The sequence below is a fragment of the Amphiura filiformis genome, chromosome 1 (assembly GCF_039555335.1).
Source record: "Amphiura filiformis chromosome 1, Afil_fr2py, whole genome shotgun sequence".
Classification (NCBI taxonomy): Eukaryota; Metazoa; Echinodermata; class Ophiuroidea; order Amphilepidida; family Amphiuridae; genus Amphiura; species Amphiura filiformis.
In genome coordinates, this window is record NC_092628.1 from 50,478,973 (window position 1) to 50,496,138 (window position 17,166).

The window sequence follows — 17,166 nt, forward strand, 5'->3', positions numbered from 1 at the left end:
ATGAGGAGTTTAGGAAAATTGAACATATATCACCCAAGGTGTTATGTAAAATTCATTTCCCATCAAAGTGATTGCATGCTGCAAGGTTCAAGTGCAATGGATTGGGTGAGTATCCTTTTGTAATTTTCATTTCTCATTTTTTGTGGTCACACTTGGAAAATAAGATATTTTAGACTAAACACCTTCTGCGTAAATGGTCAATAGGGTATTGGCATATTGGAGTTGCATTATGAACAGTGGCTGTGCTATGGGAGGGGTATGGGGAAAATGCTCCCAGTCAGAGGTCTTTCCTCCAGTTCCCCTACCCCCCTCCTCCAAAAAAAAAAAAAAAGGAAATTTTCACAGCAATTCATCCCAAGATAAAATTTCTAGAGCTGCCACCGATTAGGAAGCACTTTGGCAAAAAAATTATCCTTGCAGAGAAATGTAATGTTGAATCTTGACCATGGACAAAGGCAATAATCAAAATGTAAAAATTAATTCAAATAAAATCTTACCAACAATTTGATATATTATACATAGTCTATAAGAGTGCATGTGAGGAAACAAGAACATGACACATAATTAATAACTTTTAAGAACTAGAGTAGTATTTATGTACACATTTTATTTACAATGTAAATTACATATCTATTGAAGTCACACAGCGCATTAGTAAGGCATATTCATCATCATAAATTAGGCACAATTTATGAAATGGCTATTGGTTTTAAACATTTTAAAAAACATATTGGACGGAAATATTGTGAACTAACAATTAAATATTGAATGCATTGTTACACATACAATTATTATATACAATGTAAGTATAATTGAAATTATTTTCTTGCATAAGATTATATCTAAAATGAAGCCTGTTCACTTAAATTTTGTTATTCTTTACCCAAAATGCTGAAATATAATATTAGTAATAACTGATGGGAAGGGTTTCTGTCCAAAAGCTTAATAATAAGTTAAAGTGAAATAAATCCCACTGGCTATTTTGGCTGTTTACATGGAGTTCTATGGAGGACGTCAAGTCATAAAGTCATAATTATGACTTTGCTCTGTTTTTTTCGAAATTTTGTCAAAATTTTGACAAACAATAGTTTCAATAATTTTGTCAAAATTGCTCTGTTGACCTACAAACAACAAATTTAACCGATTCCATTCAGGTGTTAATTGGGACATGTACATTATAAATATGCCAAAAAATCTGGTTTGAAAAACAAATTAACCAATTTCATATTATAAGATCGTCCATTATGGCTTAAATTTTTTTAAAGCTTTTGACATGGGTTCCAAAACACCCGGGAGGGGGGGGGGATCACTCATGTATAAAAGTTGTAAGTATCCGTGTGATTGATAGGATCAATCATAAAAAAACACCTCTTCTTTTAGTAAAATGAGTGTTTTGGATGCTTACAACTCATATATGAGTGCCCCCCCCGGCCAAAACATTGATCTGAAACTATTGTTTGAGAAAACAAAGACAAACCTTTGCAATACACAATCAATTGTTTGTTTTGTTTTTTAGCCTAATGACCACAGGGCTGCAGCTTAGCACCCACCCACCCCTACCCATAGTCAGTTGGATGGGTAACATTACAGAAGTACCCATGCCCTATGGAAGACATGGCCTTAATCTTCCACACAGGGTGTGTGTGAGAGATTAAGGTCATATCTTTCTTAGGGGTCATGGGTTTCAACTAGAACAGCCCATTATTTCTTCCAAAAGGTTTATATTCTTCACAATTTAATGTGCTTTATAATAAAATAAAACTTCATATGTAGTAACTTACACACAGTTTGAATGTGGGTCAAATGACACACTTCTTCAATGAGTTAAAAATAAAAGGCTTGCTCTCATATCAAGCACTATATGATATTCATTGAAAACATACAAAATTCTTGTGTAAGTTTTCTTTAAAATTCTGTTCTGTGAGATTTTGTCCCTCAAATATTAATAGTCATATGAGACAAACTGTACACTGTGAGAGCAGTTAGATATGCAGGGAGATTCTCAGATAGTATATTTGACAATGTGTGCTGCTTCTACGACTGTCTGGGTGGGTCTCTGTATCCTGGGATCCATTACTGGAACTGATAATCTATGGGAAACAAAAGAAGAGATCAATGAATGAATAAATGAGTATACAATGTAATCAAGTAGAAAACGAGCCAAGAAAACTAATACAAATAGAAGGTAATTTGTGGCTGCAAGGTAACTCTTTGAAGTGCTTCAAGTTACACTACAGCACAGTTAAATTAATAATTTAAGTTGTGCTCTAAATCACACTTGGATAGAGAGCTTATGATGAAATAGTGCACCATGTGAGCTATAACACTCAAAATGCAATTCTCTAACATTTTCAATCAGAATATTATGTTTGTATGGATATACTAAGAAGTAGCTTGTCTCGTCTCAAGTTGAGAGTAACGCCATGTTGGATTTTGGATTGGCAAATTTGAATTGGTGCGTTTACGCGACTGCATCACAGGTGTACCGACAAATTCTATCTACGCATGTGTACGGCCCATGGGATTAGATTAGTGTGCACAATTTAAATCTGCCACTGCAAAATCTAGCATAGTATTACTGTCATGGTGTAACTTGAGGTGAGATAGGCCATAACAGTGTTTTTTCCAAATTTTTAAACTACATCCGGTAGTTCTACCAATATACTGATCGAGGTCTGGTTGCTATCATGCCCAGTGTAAAATATCGCTACCAGAAGAGTTCATGGGTATTCTACCACAAGTCACTATATGGGACTGGACCAATAGCATTTGCACAGTTGCTACATGGCTGCAATTGACCGGCAATTTATATCTATATTGCTGTGACTGCTAGTATGACAAAAGCATAAGAAGCCATTAAATCATATATTCCTAATATTTTATCTTCTGTAGTGGATCAAAAGGAAAATATATTGATATATATATATATACATGTATAGAATTATGAGGTTTTATTGTTTTATGATAGACACTCCAATTTTCATAAACTATATGATTTATTCACTTTGATTGAATTAGGAAAAGACTAATACATACTGGACATTTGTATGCTGGTTGACAACAAAGAGTGGATTTCCTTGGCTCAAGATCTCATCATTAACTGAGATGCCATCTAGATATTGCTTGAGTACTGTCCTAAGACGTTGGTTCTCCTCCAGTAATGTCATCTTCTCTTTGTCTAAGGCAACCTTGTCCAGTAATACTTTATTGTAACGCTTCCAAAAGTTCTCTAGCGATGTGTACTGGTGCATTATCTGTAAAAGAAGAAATACAAAGTTTTGTAAATTAGTTCAATTTGTAAATGAGTATATAATACATATACCCAGTTGCTAATTTACCACAATGGCATTCTTCAGCAGGTGCCTTTAAGGGGGTACTACACCCCTGGCCAATTTTGTGCCTATTTTTGCATTTTTCTCAAAATTATAGCACATAGGTGACAAGTAAGATATGCATATTATAGGGGAAAGGACAGAAAATTCAGCAACTCAAGGCAAGTAGTTATTGATTTATTGATCAAATATTGGTTTTCCCTCATTTTTGACTGTAACTCCACAACTGTTGTCTGTGCTGAAATAAAATTTCCAGTGCAGTAGTTGTAGTCCTTGCCCTATAATATACATATCTTATTTGTCACCAATGTGCTATAATTTTTAAGAAAAATGCAAAAATAGGCACAAAATTGGGCAGGGGTGTAGTACCCCCTTAAATCATAGCATAACTCATTCAGTTATTTTGAGATGTGTTTAACTGATTTTGGGCCGATCTGTCAATTCACAAAATATTCACAAGGTATGCTCTTAATGTACTTGTGTTTGTCTCGATTTTGTTCTTGCCCATCCCCCACTTACCTATATTCCCAAAGTGATAAATCTGGACCAAAAATAACGATTAGATGGGGATATTTTCCTATCAGTTGTTTTGATAACTTCAGGTTTGGGACTAGTAACTTTGACAGGTTTGGGCCATCTACACTGTATGTAATCACAAACATATTATCATAGGACAGGAAAGAAACAGCCAAACATAAAAAAGCAAATGAATACACAGCAAATAAAGAGTTAAGATGCAAAAAGCAATATATCTAAATTTGTCTTGATTTGGGATATAGGCATATATATAATTCACCAAATATAAAGAACATAAGAAAATGTGTGCTGTTTTGATCATAGTTTCAAAAATGTATGTTGGGTTTTTTAAAGTAGTATGTCAATTAAAACTAACATTATAGGGTAGATTTTGGTGGCCTTAAGGGACAGGGTATGAACGTTTGGGCAGTATTTATTGTGGGACATTAGAGCACATCAGACATATCGAATTGCATTCTGAATACGAAGAATGTCCTTCTGATATCAAATAATTCTGATTTTTGAAATTTGCAATGTAATACATTTTATGGCAAATGATTAAAAATTGATATTTTTATATTTAACAGTACTCGAATTCAAACTTTATAAATCTGATGATTTATACTTAAAGTGTATGTAGGTGGGATGAAAAACCCGACGATCAATTGAAAATTTTGACTTTTTCAGTATTGAAGATATGGATTTTTTCCCAAAACACCAAAAAAAATCAGGTCTTTTGGGAAAAAAAATCCATATCTTCAATATGAAAGGTCAAAATTTTCAATTGATCGTCGGCTTTTCCTCCTAGCTACATACACTTTAAGAATATATCATTAGATTTATAAAATTTACTTCGAGGACTGTTATATATGAAAAATGTGAAAAATATCACATTTTAATAATTTGTCATAAAATATGTATTATATTGTGAATTTCAAAAAATGAAAATTATTTGATATCAGAAAGACATTCTTCGTATTCAGAATGCAATTCGATATGTCTGATGTTCTCTCATGTCCCACAAAAAATACTGTCGAAACGCTCAAAGCGCTCCTTCAAGATCCCTTAAAAGTGATGCACAAGAAGTTCAAAAATAGTGCTCATCATCTTTTACACCTGAGCTCTTCAAATACACTTACAACTGTAAAATGGAATGCCAGCACTCATCTGATGTGCTCTTAACTACTGTATTCGTTCCATTACACCCAGGGAGCTTAACAAAGTCATTTTGAGTGGGTGCTTATTTTTTGCATTGTTTAGGCCAACAATATATAAAAAAGGTCCAAAATATTCATCCACCATCATCAGTATGTCACATGATTCAGACCATGATTCAGATATGCATGGGCAGTTAACAAACTAATGTGACAGTTTGCTTGTTGTAAAGTCACCGCTCATGCGCTTATAGGGGCATGAAAATGTATACGGTACTTTTTGTGCATGGTTGATAATAAATACTAATCATATGTGTCCCAGTCATGCAAAATGAGGACAATGCCATCAAAGTGGATTTATATTTTTAAATTATCATGTCATGTTTTAATTATAACTCAACTTCCTTATTTTGATGTGATTTACATGAAATTAAAGCTGAACTAATTTTCCTGGAATTTATGACTATCCTAATTACTTAGTCAGGTTTTAGGCCCTATCATTTTGTGTGTTCAGTATGGTATAAAAGATCTAAAACTGATCAAAAATACAGCACCATGCCATTTGTAAAATTTCCAGGACATTCAGGCTTGGAAAAGGTGTTTTTAAAATCCAGGACTTTCTAGGATTTTTGATGTGCATAGGAATCCTGATTTTTGTTTATCTTGCAAGCATTAACGATACGCGATAGAATGCTTTTACAAAATGTACATATTAAATAAAGTATGCCTGTGAATGGTCAGGAGTAAGCGATGACCATGCAAAGGGTCCTCATCTTCTACTTACCTCTGCCAGTGGTTCTGATGGTGGTTCAGCAACAGCAGCTGAAACATCTTCCTGCTCTTCATCAGTCAAACTGGAAGCGTAGAATGGAAGAACTTTCTCCTCTTCTGTCTCAAGCTTACGGCACTGCTCTGATAATTTCAGTATTCTCTCACCCTGTTGAAAGACGTTTTAAATGTATACATTTTGAAAGAAATGAAACAGGCTATTGTGAATAAAACCCTATAGAGGCCGTCAGCGTGACGTCATATGCCGCCATCTTGTGGGTACACGCTGCGATGGTCGTTCGATCTCCATGCGTGAGCAGCATAATCACTGCGTCGACGCGTGAAAACAGCTGCGTGGTAAGCTGCGACCTGCGCGCAGTGTCTGGCGCATGAACACGCGTATCATTTGTACCCACAAGATGGCGAAAGGCTGACGGCCTCTATTGTCAGTTAGGTCAAAAGGCTGAAACTCAGAGATCCATCTTTGCTGTATTGTAAAACTATAGATCAAAAAATTTGGACTATTGAATATTGCCATGTGCGAGTAAAATGCCGTAAAAAAATTATGGCATGTACCAAAATCATTTGATGACAACCCGTATTGACCAAGTTTATCCTGACCTTTTGTTAAACATCCACTGGCTACTGATCTTTAAATCCAAAATGCAATTTCCAAGCATAACCTACATCAAAATAGTATAAGTTTTATACATTTTCATACCCTTATAACCTAACCTACTAACGAGTGAGGATATTGTTAAATTTACACTAGCCCAGGATCAGAATTTCGGTGAGAATCCAAGAATCCATTATCACAAATATTCTAGTTAACAGATTTGCGTGAATCAAAGTTGATTCTTGCAAACTTTTGTAGTTTACACAGAAGTTGATTTGCAAGAATCAAATGATTCCCACAAATTTATTCTGCAAGAATCAAGATTGATTCCCTCACTTATCACTGTGAAATGAAATTCTGACCCTGCTAGCTTCCAGAGAAGAACGGCACTCTCTTGCTCTGGTCAACTCGCATGCCCTGTTAATGAGTGACATAGTGTTCCCTTCCTAAATGCCGAATGAAGAATAATGTGTTAGCCAATCAGATTACCGGTTTGTTATGATTGTCGAACGATTGAATATAACCTGCATCTGTGTTTAGGTATGCGTAATAGCACTAAAAAAGGCAAACAGGTGCTGGTCTCCTCTGCAAGCCAGGGTAGTGATTAACTTAGTTCTGTATTCCAAATTATAAAAACCTTTAACTTTTTCCCCAGCACCTACAATCTTCATGAATATCATTCTCTCAGGCATTTAGTATTGAAACAATAACTGCTTCATTTCAATATTGCAAACTTATCCTGACAAATTTAAACAAGCACTTACCAATTCCACTTTCCTCGAGAGTTCTTTAATTGATACACTTGCGTGTAATGTTAGCTTAGTCAATCGGCCTCTTTCATTCTCTCTAAACTTATTCATCTGACTTTTGAGATCGTGAAAATGTTCTGCGATGACCTCTCTTTGCTCTCGGAGGTCACGATTCCTTTCCTCACTTTCCTTAGCATTCTGAGACATTTTAGCTTTCAGCTGTGCTATAGTGTCCTGAAATAAACATGAAAGTATGGCAATGTTTTAAACTATTTGATCACTTGCATTATAATTATGACTTTATAAAATAAATCAATATTATCATGCATCCAACAAATGGATCTCAAGGTGGATGTGGAGAGCAATTTACTGAAGCAACAGCGCAATATGGAGAACCAGAGATAGGACAGGATTGAGGGAAGATCTTTAGAATACAGGAGGATCCTAAAACTAGAATACCAGAAAAAAAAACCATCCGGTGCCAATAGTATGAGATGAGTGCACCCACCACTAAGCAGATAACAGAATATATATACAATTGGGTAATGAAATTTAAATGACCATTGAAAGTGAATACAGAGGGCAGTATGATTGATTTATTACCATTGGATTTCTGTCAATTTTAAGAGAATATAAATAACAAGAGATTACATCAACAGATTAAAATGCACCATTCGCAGCACCCCACGGGTCTTCATCTAAATTTCTTAAAATGCCAACTAAAATGTAGCAGGTAGAGTTCATGGGCTTACTCTAGGGCCTCTTTTGGATGTTAGCCTTTAAATGAATTAGGATGGCTTCTCTTGGACATGATTTCTTGATTGATCAATGTACAAAAACATCATAATGTGTGAATATGCAAAAACTCTCACAGCACGCTTTTAGTTTTGAGAAGGTTTAAATTCTTTACCATGATTCTGCACATCAAGTCAAAATGACAATAACCTGAAGTCTGTTGCTTTAATTTTGGGATTTGAAAACCTTATCATCACATCACCCTTTTCAACTAATCAGTGCAAAGGTTTATTTATATATCCAGGGTCAGAATTTTGTTCCACAGTGCGAGAATCAATCTTGATTCTTGCAGAATAAATTTGCGGGAATCATTTGATTCTTGCAAATCAACTTCTGCACATGTGTAAACTACAAAAGTTTGCGAGAATCAACTTTGATTCACGCAAATCTTTTTACGAGAATCGTTGCGACAATCAATTCTCGGATTCTCACCGAAATTCTGACCCTGTATATCAGTTATTATCAAGTTCACCACATGTCATCCAGATTTGAGGTGTCTGTCTCCTTTGTACTACATGAATGTATGTCGCCAGAAGGTTCTAGCTAAACTCAAATTACTTTTACTTGCCTGAATCTGAATCTGGTTGATAATAAATTGAATACCTGAGTGGAAGAAGGGCCCAACTCCATCAAAACTGTTTTTGAGATATTAAGAAAAAACTTAATATTTGGAAAAGTTTTATAGACAGAATGTTTTCATCTTCAGGGACATTTAATACATGAACATACAATAGTACAAACATTCGAAATTATATATGATGTTTCCATGGCAACGGTACAGGTCTTAATACGAGCTGGAGTTGGGCCCTTCTTCCACTACTATACTGCAAGTGCCAGTCCCATGTTATAAATAGCTACATAAATCAGGTAATCACCATTTATTGCACAAGTAGAACTCATGTAATATGTTAGCAAGAAAGTTTATTGTTGTGAAAAGCAGATTTCATGGACTATTTAGAGAGTGGATTTTGGCTCATCTTTCTCACACAAGGAAGAACAGTCTGCTGGCAATAAAATGCTGGGTCTAAATCATTTTTGTACAAAATTGGAGTTGGGCCCTTCTTCCACTCAGGTTTTCAATTATAATAAACTCTATATGTCCCAATCTGTTTCTTACCGATATTCTTTGTAGTTTTCTCATCTGCATTTCAATCTCTTTAGCACTCTTCTCATCCTTGGATTTGAGTGTCTCAAATGCAGCTTTCCTTTCCTCTGTGGTTTCATTATAATTCTTAAGTGCTTGCTGGAATTGCTTCCATAGATCCTCTACTTGGCCTTCTAGTTGAATTCTTAGAGCATGTTTCTCTTCCAGATTCTGAGACATGAGATACAGTGAGAGAGAGAGAGAGAGAGGAAGTATAATTTGAATGACATTTAAAAGATGTTACATATACGTAGTAGCAAAAAGCCTGAAACTGATGAAAAAAACCTGAAATAGTGTATAAATTTGGAGTTAAAGTCACAATGGGCAAAAATTAAAATAAAATCATGGATACTCTGATAATAACACTTTGGTTAGGGGAATGTTGTAGGGATGTGTGTATGTGTGTTAGTATGAAGATCGAAAGGCTCCGTCAGTTTGGATCCAATTCAAATGTCGCCAAATTCATACGGGAGATCGAGGAATATACAAGAAATGGACTGGTCTTTATTTGGTTGAAAACGGTCAACAATTGGCCTCAAAATCGGTAAAAAGTGACTGGCAAATATGTAGCGGCTGTTTGTTTATGGGTTATTCCAACCAACGTGTCCACATGTCTAGCAGAAAGCGTGTCGTCGTTAGCACCACTTGACTCGCACACATGGGTGCACATAGCCAACTAAAACTTGCTTACAGGGTTAAGGTTTATGGTATACGGGATGCGATAACCCCGGGCGATAACGGGATTGGGCCTACAAAGGCTATACAATATCAGGATGGAGAAGGGTACGGGAGGAAGGAAGGAAGCAAAAATAAAGAAACTAGAGAAAAGGAAAGTACTATCAATAACTATATCTGGATCATAGAGGTTGATTACATGTATCAGAATCATGCAGGGATTATTCCCCTTCTCTCTTCGAATAGCTCTGACACTACAGTAAGCCTTGTGCACACATTATGACTTTGTGCACGTACAGGAGTGACTCTACTATATACACAAGACCACCAGCTTTGACTTCCAGACCATGAGGCACCGCTCACAAACTATCTATACCTGCACATACATGCTCAGCAGTCAGTGTGTTAGGAGTGAGAAGAAATTCTACAATAATATTGCACAGTTAAATTGGCAGAAATCTGAGAAATATATCCCGATCAAAAGAGCTTGTAATAACTGAGCACAATTGCAGGATTTCCGACCTTAGGAAGATTTTGGGATAGGTAAATGAATTCTCACCAAAGGTAAGCCGATGGCTCAAACCCATGCAGATCGTGTTATCCCGGCCAAGCACCTTTGACTGCTCGGTCATCTCACCCTCTTTTCTAAAAGACAATACTCACCTTATTTTTGATTTTATCTCGAAGACTCTGGAATTCTTGTCTAGCTTCTCCTTCTCTCTCATTGGCATTTTCCTCCATAGCAAACAGAATATCTTGCAAGTCGCTCATCTCTTGTTTATGCTGGTTAGAAATCATGCCTCGCTTCACTGTCAAATTCTTTCTTGAGGATTTCTAATTCTTCTCCATATTCTGATTTTAAGATGGACAGTCTGTTGCGCTGCAGGCCTGTTTTAGATATAGGAGAAAGCATATCGTCACTGGGCGGGAAAAACCTTGTATGTACATTTGGCCCTTGAATATGGATGAAGCAAACCCTTCAATATAAATTCTACACCTACAAAGCTTTATTCATGTTCAAGGGCCAAAAGTAAATGAGGTTTTTTTCCTGTATGTACTTTGGCCCTTGAACATGGATGAATCAAACTCTTCAATATAAATTCTACACCTACAAGGCTTTATTCATGTTCAAGGGCCAAAAGTACAAATGAGGTTTTTCCCGCCCAGTGACGATATGTGTGAGCTCTTGTCATTTTCAATCATTTTGCTACACCATTCTTAAACTCATTTGCAATGAAACATTGTACAGTTGTTGTTTTTTTATTTATTACTTGTTGGTTCCATCAATTTCTAACAAATAATCAACACAATTGTTGCAAAATCAGTTTGATGAATCTATTCACAATGTATGCATATTATTGTTTTTATTTTAAAGGTAGAAAGGTAAAAGTAAAAAATTGCCTATTTGGGCCCCCGCCCCCTAGTGCAAGGAAAAGAGAGGAAAAAGGAGGGAGGAAGAGGAAAAAAGAGAGGAGAGAGAGAGAGAGGAGGGGCAGAGAGATTGGGAATCCATACGATATGCAATACCATACGATTATTATCAATAAGCCTGGCAAAAATTGTCTATTTGCCCCCCCCCCAGTGCAGGGAAATTTGTTGGATTTGGGCCCCTGCCCTATACAGGCTTGCATACCCCCCGAAAAAATCCCAGCTACGCAGCTGTACCTACTGATGAAACATTGTACAGATGTTTTCACTTTCACCTGATTTCTCCTTCTTTTAGATCTTTTTATCAGTATATGTTGTTTTATTTCAAACAAATAATTTTGCAAAATCAGTTTGATGAAAATATTCTTGATCTGATGTGCAAATTATAGTTCAAGTGAGAAAATTGCCATGTCTGTTGCTCAAGGACCCTTGTCATATTCTACCTACCTATGAGTGCATCCATACTTTGCAAGTGACTTCTTAATGCCATTGAATACTGCTCCTCTGCTTCATTAAGATCTTTGGCTAATGATTTGATAACACTGTCTTTACGATCTACAATACGTTCAAATGTTTGGCTGAGAATCTCAATGTCTCTCTTCAGTTCTTTTGATTTGGAGGCACGCATTATATTACGCCACTGGTGAGTGATTTTGTACATATTAAACCTAGTGTTTTTCTCCTCTTTCACAAGTTTATCCTGAAAAATAAGAAAAGTACAAACAAAATACTTTCATTTCCTGAGCTTGTTTCAAAAACTTAATCATCATAAATTAATTCTACAATGGACAAATCCTTTATCAATAAATCACTCCTAAGTGCTCTGTCTATGAAATGGATCTTCCAATCATTTGATTCAATCCAAATTTCCCCAAAGTATCCAGTAAACACAAAACATTTTCAAAAACATGCGCAAGAAAGGTTGCAAAAAGTTCCCAGAAAACATTTAAATGTCTGGTTATAATAAAGGGTATAAAATATTTTAATGCAAAATGTAAAAACATTTTTGAATTTGAACATAGTGTTATATTAAGTGTTGACAAAATATTTTGCAAAAGTGTTTGTATAATAATAACAAATATTTTACAACATTGTGACAACATTTTTAAAATGTTAATAATAATTATTAACAAATTATTAATTTGTTATTTTCTTCTTCAAAACGTTTTAGAATGTTGCATGACTGGACATTTAAAGTTATTAAAACACTTTGACCAGACCCAAAAGAGAAACGATTTGTGTTTGCTGGGTTCAATATTAGAGATATTTTTGGTACAAAATGGTCACACTGTGCCAGTAGACATACTAACTTTGATAAAAAGTTTGTCGATTTTTTTTATTGTTGTAGAATTGTTTACAATTAAAGCTCGTAATGTCTCTCTATTTGTCAACAACTACATACCGAGGGCTTAAGAGCCAGAAGTAGCTACATGTATGTCCACAATTACATGTTACTCATTTCGAAACAAATGGATCGTTAATTCTGCCCTCCATAATAAATGCAAGCAGCGTTTGAAATAAGGCGCGTCCGTGCATCAAATATCTGACCCGCAAATTTCCTACTGTACGGGTCCGTGTGACCCGTAAAAATTTAACCTAGCAAAGAGCAGAAAATCCTAGCTTTGTTGTTCCACTGGAAAATATGGTTCACATACATGTCATAATACGCCAAGCTCCCTGAGTACACATGTATACATTTTAGTTTCCCATCAAGTTTTCAACCCGGGTTTTCAAATTTCAAAGGCAATTAAAAATTGGTGAGGACCCTTGAAATTTCAAAGGCAAGGGTCCGGAGGACCCTTGGATTTTTTTTTTTTTTTTCAAGGCCTGAATGCAAGTGACTTTGGGGTATATGCATGGTCACTTAAACAGTTACCAGGGTTAGTTAGATGCAAGTGACCATGTACATACCCCCAAAGTCACTTAACATTATATTATAGAGGGCAGAATTAACCATCCATTTGTTGCCGAAATGAGTAACATGTAATTGTGGACATAGCTACTTCTGGCTCTAAGCCCTCGATACTACAGTGAAACAAAATCTACACTTGCAGTGCCAGATATATATTATCGGTAGCAGCTGCAATAACAACTTATTGAAGCCAAAATCATCCTTTTATGAACATCATCCTAAAAATGCTATATACCAATTACCATGAAACCAAATGTATTATTCCATATTAATAAAAGGTTACAGTACCTTAAGGAATTGGTTAAGCATGTCCTCTTTCTTCTTTCTCATCTCTTCTTCAGCGAGAGCCTTTTGTTCCATGTAGAGAATCCTTTCTTCCTCCGTCATCTTGGCTAACTTGCCCTTCTTCCCAGACTTCTTCTTTTTCTTTGGTGCCATGATCTAAAGAAGGAATGTTTTAGATGATAGGATTGATGAAGACTATATGCATCATTAAATGACTGTTAGTTTGTCATGGAAACATGAGACTTTGAATGTCTGGTTTAACATGGCTGTGCACTCTAGATTTTTTTTTACGGAATTGAACTGTTTTGATATCTACATACAGTACCGGGGTACTTTGACATGTTTTTTATAAAATCCAGATTTGTATCGTCATGCCATGTTCATTCCAAATTATCACATCTGTAAAATCCATTAAATACACCCGTCTAAAATTAGATTAGCCAGTCTTAAAGACTGGTGGACGCATGGCTGGCTAAGACCTTGCAGTACATTCATTCTCTCAGGATCGAGAAACTATTATTTTAGCTATTCTGTCGGTCCGTTCCACGTCACTTCCGGTTGATGATGCGACTCAAATTTGAGTGAAAACAAGTCCTTGGTTCGATTTTTTGTTGATGATTTCTGTCATTGTTGTTGTGTATATTTTGATCGCAAATAGTCAGTGGAATCAAACAAGTTTCTAAGTTTTCTGAGTGGAAGTTACTTATTTGCATCGATCATGTGATTTATAATGACAAACCGACAATTAAAGTCCATGGTCGAGTGTTGGTTTTTCCGAAATTGGCGATGTTGTCACTCCAGTCTGGAGTGACAACATCGATAGTCTCCTTCACAGCCAGTTTCTGTCGTTGATTACAAACCGTGAGCCACGTGAAGCTTGGGCCCAAGACTAGAAGCTGGACCGACAGAATAGCCGTTTACACGTTCACTTGTTTTCAAAAAGTTGTTTTTAAACCTTTTTTTACCCCATAATTTGCCTCATTTCTCGAAGCCCTGCCCTCCTTTCAATACATTAAACCTTGACTTCAAAGTGTTTGGCAACTGTTTAACCTTGATGCAAAAGTAAACCTTAGTTTAGTCCCTATATAGCGAGGGTAAACCGAAAGGAAAAGATCGCCATGCATGCAGTTCCAATAATTGAAACTCCCCGCTCCGACGGGGAGTTCCAACAGGTGCTGTGTATGTGTTTGTATGTGTTTAATGTGCATTCACATACACACTTAGCCGTCGGTACGAAGAAATCGTTGCTCCAAAAATGATTGCAAATTACACATTTGTAATCATTTTTCACCACAAAATATGATATGAAAACACAGCCTCACAGGTGAGCAATGTATGAATATATCTAGTGCCGTACTATTACGCTGACTTTCGTATTCGGCGAGGAGGACGATTTCGACCTCCTGGTTTGTTTACAAACAGAGAGGTAGACAAACGACCGTTCCGCTTGTCCAAACACTCAATGGTCCACAAAAGCGTGATTCACGTAACATGAATAGGGATTAAAAAGCTGTCACGTAGAACCATGTGCTTCTATTGTCCAATTTGCCATCAAGATTTCATATGGAAACAGTTCAGACCCAGTACAGGATCATGTCAGAAATTAATATCTTGTTCTGGGTCTGATTATTCGGACTAGAATATCATGATATGGAGGGGTAAAACAGGTTGTTAATTATTGTCAATATTAATATTTTGCGACATTTAAAATGAAAATAATTAACACTGAAGACACCCTATGGCACCTTCTACAACTTGAGAACAAGTCCTCAAACGTTCGAAATTTGTAGTTACTACATGTACAACTGCCATGCATGGTACTTGTATTATGTATTGTATTAAATGTAACATTATTTGTAAGCTTACTTCATTTTCAACCAGTTAATACACTGAAAAACCCCAGAAAATGAAACTATAAACAATAATTCTAACTTTTACTTACTTAACCTAGAGAATATTTCTTTACGATGCCTTTTTTATGTTATAGAATTTGGCAAAATACGCAGAATAAACGCCAAAACAGTCCACAAAATAAATGTTTTGGTTGTGCGATTGCTGTATCAAAGTTGATATCATGACGTCACACATGGCAACAACTGGGTTCCCAACAACTTATTTCACACGCGCCTCAGCCGGTCAAACTGGATAGTCGCCATAGTCGCATAGTCGATAAATCGCTCCCCAATTATTGGGCGGATTGTGCGAATTTACGAATTGTTGAGTACCGGTATACTTTGCGGAGGAGCGGGGTGGGGGGGGGGAGGGGTCTATTCTGCATGTAGAGGGGAAACTCAAATAATATGCAGCCGAGGTGAATATTGAATTTTGACCAACTTGGAGAAATTTGCAACAAAAACGGTCAAAAAATGCTTTTTTATTAATCATAAAAAACCTGATTTTCGCCCAAATTTCAAACAGTTTTGGTATTAAAAAAAGTTGGTCAAAATTTTTTTTAAAAACCGTTCCTAGATATTTGTATATAGTTTTTAAAAATTAAAGGAGTATTTCGTGATCCTAGCATCCTCTTTTTATGACATTTTCAGTAGATAGGCCTATCCACGAAAAAAAGCTTATTCCATTCCGATTTTGCGTTTGCGAGTTTATGCATGATTATGTATATTTACACTGCTCCATAGAAATTAATGTGTTGTAATTTCGTTCTGGTAGGCCTAGCCTACCAGAACGAAATTCAAATTTCACGATATCTTTGCTAAACGAATTAATCTGCAAGAAATGTTTTGTACACTAAACATTATGTAGCCAGAGGTTTCCAGTGACATAAAAATCTCAACTTTTTTTGAGAAAAGTGGGGGGGTGGGTGGATAATGCTGTGGATCACGAAATGCCCTTTTAATAAAAGAATTTTGTTACGTTTAACAAAAAAGAAGTGGGCCAAAAACTTGACGTTTTTTTTTGGGGGGGGGGGCGGGATTTTGGGCCAAAAATGATCACCTGACAGATGAATTTATCAAATCTTTGCCATGGTATGTATACTTTTATATACTTTAGACCAGAAAAGATTAGACTAACAATTTAGCAATTATGAGGCCCGAAAATGTCCATTATTCCAACCTAAAACTTCTGTAACCCGTATATTCATGCCCCCCATTCCGAAGAAAATGACAGCCCTTAACAACCTGGCTTTGATTTCTTTTTGACCGTAGGCCCTAATGGGCATGTTGGGCGGGGGATTGTGCGAGTCGTACTTGACTCAAGGCCAAAATCACCTTTTAGCCGAACTCACACGAATGCACAACATCTTCATCTTCATTGGGTTACACGGCAACCGAACATAATCCATGACGCCGGGGGTCGGTGCATGCAGACGAGCAAATTAGGGATACAACACCTTTTGGTTACAGAACAAGTTTATCTTTTAAATGCGTGCGAAGCGCGCGAAAAATTCATGTTGAAGCTAAACTGATGAAGATGTTTCAAAAGTGGTATGATGAATTCGCTCGAAGGGCAAAAAATGGGCACTTTGGGGGCTAACATGGGAATGGCCAACGGCCAAACATGCGGTTAATTTGGTCAGAAACCCACATATAGGTGTCAACATTGGAGGGGTGGTGATTGTATAGACCATCCCCTAGCAAAATAAGATTTTCAACCCCATCCCCCGGGATCTACGCAAATTCCCCTAAAATCATTTTCATTTTCTTTTTTATTACTTTTTGAACGCCTTATCGCCAAACTTTTTATTTCCCCACTTTAAGTTTGGCTTTTTATTGGAAAAAAAAAAAAATGCAAGTAGGCCTACAAGTTTGTGGAGGGTGGGGGGGGTGATGCGAC

General features: G+C 36.3%; 2 protein-coding genes across 2 annotated transcripts in view; one reads left to right on the top strand and one right to left on the bottom strand.

Moving 5' to 3' along the window:
* LOC140148402 (aspartate dehydrogenase domain-containing protein-like) overlaps positions 1-17,166 on the top strand; it is a 316,009-nt gene that overhangs the window by 281,806 nt on the left and 17,037 nt on the right. The gene's annotated exons all lie outside the window — the stretch shown is intronic.
* On the bottom strand, positions 1,653-15,465 carry LOC140148393 (dynein regulatory complex subunit 2-like). Its single transcript, XM_072170324.1, is given in 10 exon segments — positions 1,653-2,090; positions 3,037-3,254; positions 5,787-5,939; positions 7,151-7,369; positions 9,048-9,245; positions 10,413-10,553; positions 10,555-10,637; positions 11,625-11,877; positions 13,378-13,530; positions 15,317-15,465. Coding segments are annotated over 9 exon segments (1,503 nt in total). The 5' UTR covers positions 13,528-13,530; positions 15,317-15,465; the 3' UTR covers positions 1,653-2,002.